General features: G+C 39.4%; 1 protein-coding gene across 1 annotated transcript; it reads right to left on the reverse strand.

Annotated features, from left to right (window-relative positions):
* Nucleotides 1–519: 519 nt before the first annotated feature.
* On the reverse strand, nucleotides 520–6,216 carry pcolcea (procollagen C-endopeptidase enhancer a). The gene is made up of 9 exons (XM_034890397.1): nucleotides 5,981–6,216; nucleotides 3,358–3,466; nucleotides 3,003–3,261; nucleotides 2,015–2,139; nucleotides 1,782–1,918; nucleotides 1,328–1,674; nucleotides 1,159–1,236; nucleotides 860–1,030; nucleotides 520–752 (listed from the first exon to the last, which is right to left on the reverse strand). The coding sequence occupies exons 1-9, from the start codon at nucleotides 6,067–6,069 to the stop codon at nucleotides 622–624; spliced, it is 1,446 nt and encodes a 481-aa protein (XP_034746288.1). The 5' UTR covers nucleotides 6,070–6,216; the 3' UTR covers nucleotides 520–621.
* Nucleotides 6,217–10,311: the final 4,095 nt, after the last annotated feature.

Raw genomic sequence — 10,311 nt, forward strand, 5'->3', positions numbered from 1 at the left:
TTTCTGTCAGTTTGGATCAAAAGAACATCTATTCATGTATAGATGATCCCAGACCATCCTGTAACATCATCAGGTCTTATTGGATAACAAACAAAGAGCAGCTTTGGAATCAAGAGTGACATTTTTCATTTAGGTCTAAGAACACAATGTCAGAACAGAATAAGTTATTTTCTCTCAGTTTGAATTCAATTAAATTATATTCTATAAACAACAAACAAAAACGGGGTTATAATTATAACTAATTGTCAACTCCTGCACCGGATTTGAAACAGACCTGCTTTGACAGCCTATTGGATTAGGAATATCTTATCTTGAGTGCTGTTATGATTTGAATCCACTAGGTGGACTCAAAGCCAAAATTGGAGAACATATTTAACAAAAAGATGCAGTCAAACCATTTGAAAGAGATATACATTTTTTATTCATACTGTATATAAATTACAAATGTTAGGTTCAGCAGGTGTTTGAATAAAAGTATTTGTATTCTTTAAAATGGTGGATAAAACTATATTATGTTAGACTGTAATATTGCTTTAATAGATCTGTATTTCACATTGTGATATCTGGATTTGTGTGTTTGATATGTCATCTGAATGTCCTGGCCTTAACAGAAGGATGAAGTTAACATGGTTGGTTGTTGATATTTGTTAATAATTTCTCGTATGGTGCTTTGTATGGAGCTGTAAATGCACCAGGTTCCAGGGTACCACGTCCATCTTCATTCACTTGACCCATGATAATGTAGTCGGCACCTATTAGAAGAAGATATAACCAGAGAGATTGATCAGTATTATACTTTTGAATAAATTGAAATGATCATAATATGTGGTATGTGTGTGTGTGTATAGATCCATGATACCTCTTCGGAGCAACGGGCACTTCTTGCACTGTGACACCAGCTTGACCGACATGGTCTCTCCAACTTGTGTGATTGTTAGTCGACCTGGCTTGTAGGCCTTAAGGAGAGAGATGCTAACAAGAACAGTGCCTCGGGGCCCAGGGGCCAGAGAGCTCACCTTCCCGGTAATCACTGAAAAAAGGAGGGCTCAGTCAGAACTTAACATCTGATTGGTTACTTGCTGCATATATGTGAAGGGTAAAACAGGATTTATGCTTTTGCAGGGTTTTGGGTTTATCAATTGGCTTTAAGAACCTTACCAAATTCACTTGCACAGAAACTGGTCTTGATGGTTCCCTGTCTTTTACAGGCATTGGCACACAGAGGATTTTGTGGAACTGAAACATAAATAATGCATAAAAAGACACATTAGATATAAATTGTGTGCACATTGAAACACAAGCATAGCGTGCACATAACTTCACCTACCAGGCCTCTTTCCATTTGGTCTGGTCACGGGAACCCTCCTGTCCTGGCCTGTGGTGGGCTGTCCCCGGCCTCTAGTGGGTTTGACTGGTTTGGGTATCTCAGTGGGCTGAGGTGGCACATATTTGTCGGTGGTGACGGGTGGCTGTTTGGTGACGGCAGGAGGTTTAGATTCAGCTGGTTTGACGGCAGGTTTTAGAGTGATGGATCTCGTACTGGCTCCTGAGTCCAAGGTTGGTATCTGAGAACCAGGTGGGACGCTGGTATAGCGGGCAAAGAATCCATCAGATGTCACACTCTGGTCCGACACGAATTGGACCAGTAGCACGTTGCCGCTGGTAATGATGGGCCTGGACAGGAGACAGGTAGAAGATGAGGTGGAAAGTTTAATCAGTAGTGGATTTATGTTGACTTTAAAGGCCAACAAAAAGGCCCTTTAGAGACATCTGATACTTACTGTGGGGCCTGATCGCCACAGTATCGCCCAATCAGCCTGGAATCATCTTTCTCTCCACCGTTAAAGAATGCCACATAGTCGAACCGACAATAGGTGTCAGACTCCAAGACAAACTTATCAAAGTTCACCTGGATTACCTGGTACCCAGAAGGAAACAGAAACATGACTATAAATGATCACTTAAACAGTTGTTTTCCATGTAGAGACTTAAATAAATTAAAATGTCTACCGACCATATCGGGCTCCACAGTGATGAGCCAGGAGCAGCTGGTTCCTGCAGGGTATTTCTTGTCAGGCCAGTTGGGCGTCATGATCTCTCCCTGGGATTTTGTCATCTTCCCCCCACAGAACTGTTGGTCTGAAACAAGTCGACACACTCCATGAGATTAATGAATGACATTAACAGTAAACTATTTGCTAAGAAGTATGCAAATTATCGATGTTGTTCACTAACTTTTTCTTGATAATTTTTAAAAGTTTCGAATAGTTCGTCATATGTTAAATCAATGCAGCTTATCATTAGGTTTAAGATATTGTTTTAACAATTAAGAGCTAGTATTCTCAATATAGCTGTAAATTTGGCATAATCAAAAGTGTCCTTAAGGGAAATACATTGTACAAGCTCAGGGGCTTGGCATTAACCTTGGCCCAACAAACTTCTAATTTCACTTTTACGCAAATATGATTAAAATAAATTAATGTTATTTCCTTCATGGTTGATGGATCTTTAATATGCCTTAGACATAATAAAAAGGTAGAAAAAGTAAACTAAGCTAAAACTTTTAGGTAGCTAGTTTCAATCTACTGTTTTCATACATGTACTAGCATTATTATTGGTTAATGTACTTAGCATTTATAGATCAGTTATAAGCCAATAAAAGGAGCACATTTTGCTTTATAAGTTGCTATTAAAATTGTTCTTTGTCCAGATCCTCTGCTGTCTTTTTCCAGGATAAGTGGGTTATATAGTCTAACCTGTAAAATTTAGTTTTTCACCACTTTTTCACAATTACTTTATTTGTAAGAATTTAGGTCTTTAAAACTTAAATATAAATTACTATAAAAATGTATGTGAATTGGTTTGCTGTATCATTTGAAGATGTATGTACTCCACTCTTGGCCTAGTTAACATAATTGGGGGGGGTGTTGGTAAGCCCAAGTAGGCTGGACATATTTGTATGCTTAATATAAAATAATAAATTAAATATTGTGACTACATACCATCTACGTACGGTTTGGCTCCACTGAAATAGGCCACAAACCCTCTGCTCTGCGTCTCTGCATCAGACCTCATCTCTAGCATCATGGTGTTTGTGGTAGAAATAAGAGCGCCAGGCCGGAATGTTCCACAAAAGCGCCCTAGTTTCTGCACCAAGTTGGAATGGCCGTTGTAAACATCCAGATAGTCGTAGAGGCATTGTGAGTCAGCCTCCAGGTCAAAAATGCGGAAAGAGAGCATGACCACATTTCCCTCTGGGACCTGGAAACCAGAGAGATTATATATGACTCAGACACGGAGACCCTGAGTGAGGAAGGACTTAGTGTTTAGACATGTTGCAGGGTCACACAGACTCACAGTGATACGCCAGATACATTTGCTGTTGGGTTTGTAGAAGCTTGGGAACCCCTCACTGCCAATGAAGCCTGAGTCTGTGACCAGGTCTCCTCCACAGTGGAACACAGGCCTGTGAGGAAGGAGACAGTGGGGACAGTATCATGGACAGCACATCATTGAGGACAGCGAGGTCAGGATCTTGGTATTATTTTTCCCAAAGATAAAAAAAGTGATTTAACTGCCTAAAATAAACGTGTCCAACGCCAACACAAGACGTGTTCCTCTGAGACCAATTAAGGATATATAAAAACAAGGTTTTGAAGCTACTGTTATACAATAGTTTCTCTTGAAATGTCTTAAAAATGTACACATAAAGTCAGGGAAATGAAAAAAACATTTCGACCTTGGTATTGCTGCAGTCCTGGATACGGGCCTGGGTCCAGGAGACAATATAACTGTAATAATACAAGTCCCCTGAGAATCTCTCAACTCCCACAGAGACAAGTACTTTGAATGACTTTTAGCAGTCTGTCTTTGCCCATTATCCTCCAAATATAAAGTATTTAATAACAAAAAGAAAAGGAAATATAGTCATAGTCAGGGGAAGTTTAGGGTCCCCTGCTGGAGCTGCTGCCCCCGTGACACGATACCGGATAAGCGGAGGAAGATGGATGGATTAAAAAAGTTATCCCAACATCAAGTTGTTTGTGTCAACACTTAAGCTCTGCAGCGGGAACATGTGTAGATAAATATGACTTATTAACATAGATCCTTGTTTACTCAAACTGTACTCATCCATCTCAATCATGAAATAGTACAGCCTTAAAATAGATATGAGGCCTCACTTTTTGTGTTGATACTTACTGTTATGTATGGAACGCCAAGATGAAGCTTTACATATATGCTAAATAAATTAATAAGTGATTATAAAAACAAATAGTCCAAGAAAAATTCTGTTAATACATACAGGCCATACAGAGTCTACAGAGAGGATTAAACTGTAATTATCCAAAATAACATGATTGATTCCACAGAGCGCTCTTTGGCCAGTACAAATCTCTACTTTCATGAATTCTTATTCCATTTTATAGCATCTGAAAAAACAGTTGAAGTGGTTTTGAAATTGTATTGAGTAAAAGTTGACATATTCCAGTCTGTGATTATCCATCAACATACTTTTTTTTTAAATTTTAGTCGAAATCATTCCTAATTTCTGCTTTGCTAACACAAACATTAGGTTGAATTTCCTAAAAGTGAGGTTTATTGACCATAAATTCCAAAAATAACTGTAAAGCTAAAGTTAATAAGATAGTGTTACGTAGTGTTAACCGTCAAAAAAGTGACAAACAATGAAAAAAGGGACAAAAACAGAAGAAAAAGTGTCAAAAAAAGTGTTGATTTTCAATTTTGGCGGGAAGACAACACAAGGGATAATAAGCATCCACATTCTTAACTTTCCATTGAAATGCATCGAAAACCTGAAAAGACATCATGAAGAGTTTAATAATGTTAGCTAATTACATTACAGTACTGGTTTCTGAACACCAACGCTACTAAATACTATAGTCAATACTAAAACTGACTTTTCATGGTATAATTCAATCCATTGCAGTACTTTAAAGCAAAGTACTGCAATGGATTGCAGATGGGCACAGAGTTCCTTTTGTTGTTTAAAACCGTAATAATGTTTCACCATGTACTGCAAATACATACTGGATATGTACTTTGACTACATTTTTATCCAACCACTAAACATCAGAATCCCCATGCAGTGTTGGATGAAAATGAAGTTATGCCACAGTGCACAATTATCATATAATGTGGATGTCACGCTCTGCATGGGGGCCATGGTTTAAAATATCAGGCAACTACTGCATGAACAAAAAATTCTAGTTCTCTTGCTTTGCAAATACTCACAGACCTTAAAACTAATTTTCCAGAAGGGAACATGCCCTATTTCAGGCTGTGGCCAGCAGGTACGCATATACATTTGTATACTTGTGAGCTAAGAAGAAAATGCCTCTAATTATAAAGTTGACGTTATTTTGGCATTTTACAGGCATTTGCAGTCAGTGGTGTGGAGAGTTGTTGCTTTTGGCACAACTGAGAAAAGGATGTTGTTTAAAGTATTCATGACATTTCACAAGAAGTAAGGCAAAAAACATTTGTCAGCCATCCCCCATTCTGAAGAAGTAAACATCTACAGTGCTTAGATGCAAAGGAAAGACAGTTTCTCACAAACTAAGATCTCAGACGGCGGAACCTCAGCAAAGTCAGGCGCTTGCTGATTAGAGCCAAGAAGTCCAGAGGCAGAGCCAAGTTGTTCTGACTCGACCCCCCAGGCAGGCAGAACCAAAAGCATTAACAGCTGTGGGGGCTCAGCCACTGCAGACTCAGCACGCCTCACATCATGAGTCCAAAACCAACAGGACAACTCTGTGCCCAATCAAACACTGAACTGGAAAGAATTTACTTACAGAGACAGGAAAGAATTCAGAGCATTTTTAGTGCTTAAGTTACAAGCTCTTGTGAACTTAATTAGTGGATTTTGTTCAAACTAAGAATAGTAGCCTCTATAATTCATTTCAAGACACTGTCCATGACAGTGGACTCAAACATTCTCAAACATACACAATGTCCTTACCTGGTGTAGTTGGACTGCTGAGCCGTTGTCCATCCTAAACTCAGAGACAGGAACAAAAGGGGACCCCAGATGTAGCCCACATGCGTCATGATGCAGTGTGTACACAAAGCAAAGCAGACTGTTGCAGAAAAAGGAGATGGCTGCAGGAGGCAAGAGATGAAAGATGAAGAGGGAGGCCGTTCGCTCGGGATGGGCGGAGAGTACGAATGAGTGGGGAGGGCTCGGAGGGGGCAGAAAGCTTGGGAATGGATTAAGAGACGGACAAAGATGCTTATCTCTCATGTTGTCCTTGGGTCAAATTGAACCGTTTTCCTATATCAATGTTCTTTTTAACTACCCATTTGTATTTACCCAAAATAACATAATTGATTCCACAACTCAACAAAGCTCTTTGGGGTGATTTTGAAGGGTACTTTTTGGGTGTGATACTCAATTTTCTGGCATTCGAAAACAAATTGAAGTGTTTTTGAAATAGTATTGACTAAAAGTTGACATATTCCAGTCTGTGATTATCCATCAACACACTTTCCTTTCTTTTTAATCTAAATAATTCCTAATTTCTGCTTTCCTAACTCAAACATTAGGTATAATTTCTTTATTTATTGACCATAAATTCCAAAAATAACTGTAAAACTAAAGTTAATAAGTTAGTGTTACGTAGTGTTGAAAAAAAAAAATTCGAAAAAAAGTGACAACCATTGAAAAAAAGCTGCAGAAACGTAAAAATAAAGTTAGAAAGATCGATAAACAGGGTCAATAACAATTTTTGATTTTCAACTTTGACGGGAAGACAAAACAAGGGTTAAAGGACAACAGCGTGGACAAAGAGTCATGAGGGGGGTTGGGGGGTTACGTGAGTGGGGGAGGGAGGGAGGGAGGAGAAGGCTCTAATTAGAGCCAGATGTTTCCCCATAATAACCCTGGTTTCAATACAACAGCGGGGGCTTCTAGGAAATAGGTGCATAGGGGAGTAGTGTCAGAAGTTGTGGCTGAGGCGTTGTAGACATTCAGAAACGAGTGTATCTTTGTCCAGCAGATGTTTCTGGTTTCCTACATGGTTGAAACTTAAGAAGCTTTAAATTACCGTTAACATCTATCCTGAGTGTCTGGCTGATCATTATGCAGGGTGCACAGGTGGGTGCAGAGCCTGGGGCTCTATATGGGCTGTAGCACTCAACTAGTAAAGCCATAAATCTTTACATTCCTCAACATAACAAACCTTAAATTTACTGGGCATAATCTTTTCTTGATAGAATGATTCAAATTGTTTTTGAAAAGCCTCCAGTGAGGTGTCCGGCACAGACTGCAGCGAATTGTGTGAGTTATTTCTATTGTAAGCCTTATTGAAGCCATAGTTTAAACAACATGTATAAAGGATCTAAAAGAAGCTCCAATGGGATCTAGGCAAAGAAGTATCATCAAAATAATAACTCTTCTCTTTCACCATATTTTCCTAAGCCCCGGGAGCTCCTTTGACTCCGAAACATCTCAGTCCGAGTGTCTATTTGCCCCCTCAAGGCAAAAATATCACTCTGGAGGGGGGAGTATTCTTTCACTGTTAAAATTTACTGAAGAGCAAACACTGTGGCCTACATTACCGAGGCCTCTGGAGGGGATGCTGTTTCAATAATGCTATGAAGAATCAGCCACTTTTCCAGACTACACAGCTGCAACACCTGGAGCAGGCAGGATGGACAGCTCATAACGCGACAAAGCAGAGTTTCCACAGAGATATTGTGTCATCGGGTGGCATGTGACTATGACTTTAGCAGGTTTCCTTTACACTGAGATTGTGTTGCTCATAGTGAGCGGGAGAAATGAGCATCCCCTGGTCTTGCTGTGCTGTGTTTGTAAGAGGCAGAAGACACAGGAATGCAATGACGTGCAGTCTGTTGGGGGGCGGACAGCATGTGAGTGTGCAAAACTGTACAGCCACTGCCATTATGAGTGGGAGTAACAGTGACCTTTACACTTAGAAAGATTTCAAGCAAAGGGGTGTAGGTTTCTGCAATAACTCCTGACAAAACCTTGGAGTTGGTCGTGCATTCCTTTAGGAGAGGAAAAGGGAATAGCAGTGGGGGAGTAGATGACTGTGAAGGGGTAGACAGATCAGATGGGTAAGGATAGAAGGGGTTGGAGCAATAAAAAATAGGAAAACAGAGTTAAAAACGAGCAGACGACAGAGAGAAAGTGTAACAAAGAGAAGTTTTTGCATGCACCTTGAAGTTAGGTAATGGTCATGCCTCCCTAAGTTTACAGATGGCTGTATTATTATTACTCCAAACATTACCTCTGCAAATGACTCACCTATTATGTCCAAGATCATCTCTATGATTCATACAAACACCTATCAATGTGACTCTGCGCCAGAGAAGTGGAATACAGATTGAAAACAAATGTGTGCAGTTGTGTGAGTCCATTTGGAAAGGTGACGGACTGAAGCGGATGATTTTGTAACAATTATAGACCCATATTTGGCTGTAATTGTGGTTCCTTTCTTGAATTTACTCTCTACAGTTTAAAAAAAAAAAGATAAATCATTGAATTATGCAGTGCACTTTGCCAAATTTCATTTGACCACAACAAAAAGTAGAAACACATGCACAAAGATTGAGATTTGACTAGAAATTATGTCTCTGATGATAATCTGAGACATCCTTCAAGAGCATGACAGATGGAGCCATGCACTAGAAGACTCCAAACTGTAAGTATGAAACCTAATTTGTCATCAGTTTCTAACAACAACATCTGAGTTGTTTTTAGCTTCTCTCAGATATGAAGAGGGATGGTTTTAAAGCATAACAGCTTTTTCCTGGATACAGTTCATTGTGAACTCCATGAGAAAGTGTGATATTCTGCACTTAGTGTATGGACAATGTGCTAAAGAGATCATAGCACCTCATTTGGCATTGACAGAATGTTGCAATGAAGTGGAATCTTATAATAAGGATCCTGAAACACACTGTAAGATTCATGTGTTTGTCTAGCGACAGCTAAAATGAAGCACACAGTATCACACTTAAAGCTGTGTTTTTTTACTTACTTTTCATGGCAACTGCTCAGGAGAAACATCATCATGAGTACAAATGATAGTAATGACAGTAGCATAGCTAGGAAAGTAAATCCCCTTCGCAGACATCCATAGTCATGCATGACTTGTTACTGTAGATGGATGCCTAGTTGGTCAAAAACATGTGGTAAAAGGAAAGGAATTGTTGTTGCAGTGATGTATTTTTCCTACTTGCAAATACATTAAAAAGGCAACATAACCTTAATTTTTAGCACAAAATTACAGTGCTAAAAATGTTGATATATTGTTACTTGGTATATGCTACTTTGTAGGTTACATGGAGAAAGAATTTTGAATACAATAATTTGTTCTTCAAATCAATACTAGATATGCATGATGAATTAGCTGACATCTTCCCCTCTGAATACTGACAGGTATTTGTATGTGAGTGGGTCCACAAAGGCCTACATGTCGAAAAAACTAAATAAAATGAAGGCCTATATGTCCATGCCATACGGTTAAATATACAGTCTCTTTGTCATGGTGACACCTGGTGGAAACAACTTAAAACTACAGCTTGGGTGGTAGAGCTGCTGTGAGGGGTCCATCCGACTTCACCGTATCCATTTCTGGTGTAGTTTTATATGAACAATATTTCCACAATGGGATAAAACCAGACCAGACACTGTTAGTTCCATAGTGATGATAGCTTATTAGGCTTCGGCTAATAGCACGTTAGCTAGTAGCCTTTTAGCCGCGGTAGTCCGGTGTGCTACGGACCGAAGTGGTTTGATTTGAAGCTAACATTAGTCAGTCGTGGACGCAGGGAAAGAGTATTTCGCACAAGCCAAGCAACTGGAGAAAGAAAAGAAAACGAATGAAATTCCAGCGCTGCTTTGTGTCAGCTGCCCTTCACCAAGCACGAAAACGGCTAATAATCCACTAAATATACCCTTCCTTTCCGTGTTTAGGTTACTAGCATTTTGAGAGTTAGCGAGACGTGTCTTGTAATTAATGCGGCGTAACGTGTTCATTCCATGAGCTAAAAGATAAGCGATATATGAGCAAAAAGAGGCTAGTTATCAGGATTTTGGATGCAATATGATATGATATCCGACTGGTGTACTTCAAAATTAAAGTCACCGGAAGCGTCTTTTGCTGCTGTGCTGGTTCTTTTTACAGACAGTAGCCTTCACCATTTTTACTGCTTCTGCACGACTCTATCACGACCACTAGTGAAAGACTCATAGACAGTTAAACAAAGACAAAGAAAGACTAGACTAGGGCACCAATCCATTATTCTGCATGGATGGAAATGTTA

This window comes from Etheostoma cragini, chromosome 13, assembly GCF_013103735.1.
Source record: "Etheostoma cragini isolate CJK2018 chromosome 13, CSU_Ecrag_1.0, whole genome shotgun sequence".
Classification (NCBI taxonomy): Eukaryota; Metazoa; Chordata; class Actinopteri; order Perciformes; family Percidae; genus Etheostoma; species Etheostoma cragini.

Coding starts and splice junctions, on each gene's coding strand:
- pcolcea (XM_034890397.1), bottom strand. CDS start 6,069: ATGACGCATGTGGGCTACATCTGGGGTCCCCTTTTGTTCCTGTCTCTG. Junction 2,140..3,002: donor AGCCAAACCGTACGTAGATG/GTATGTAGTCAC, acceptor GACTTGTTTCAG/ACCAACAGTTCTGTGGGGGG. Junction 1,031..1,158: donor TTTCTGTGCAAGTGAATTTG/GTAAGGTTCTTA, acceptor TCCTTTTTTCAG/TGATTACCGGGAAGGTGAGC.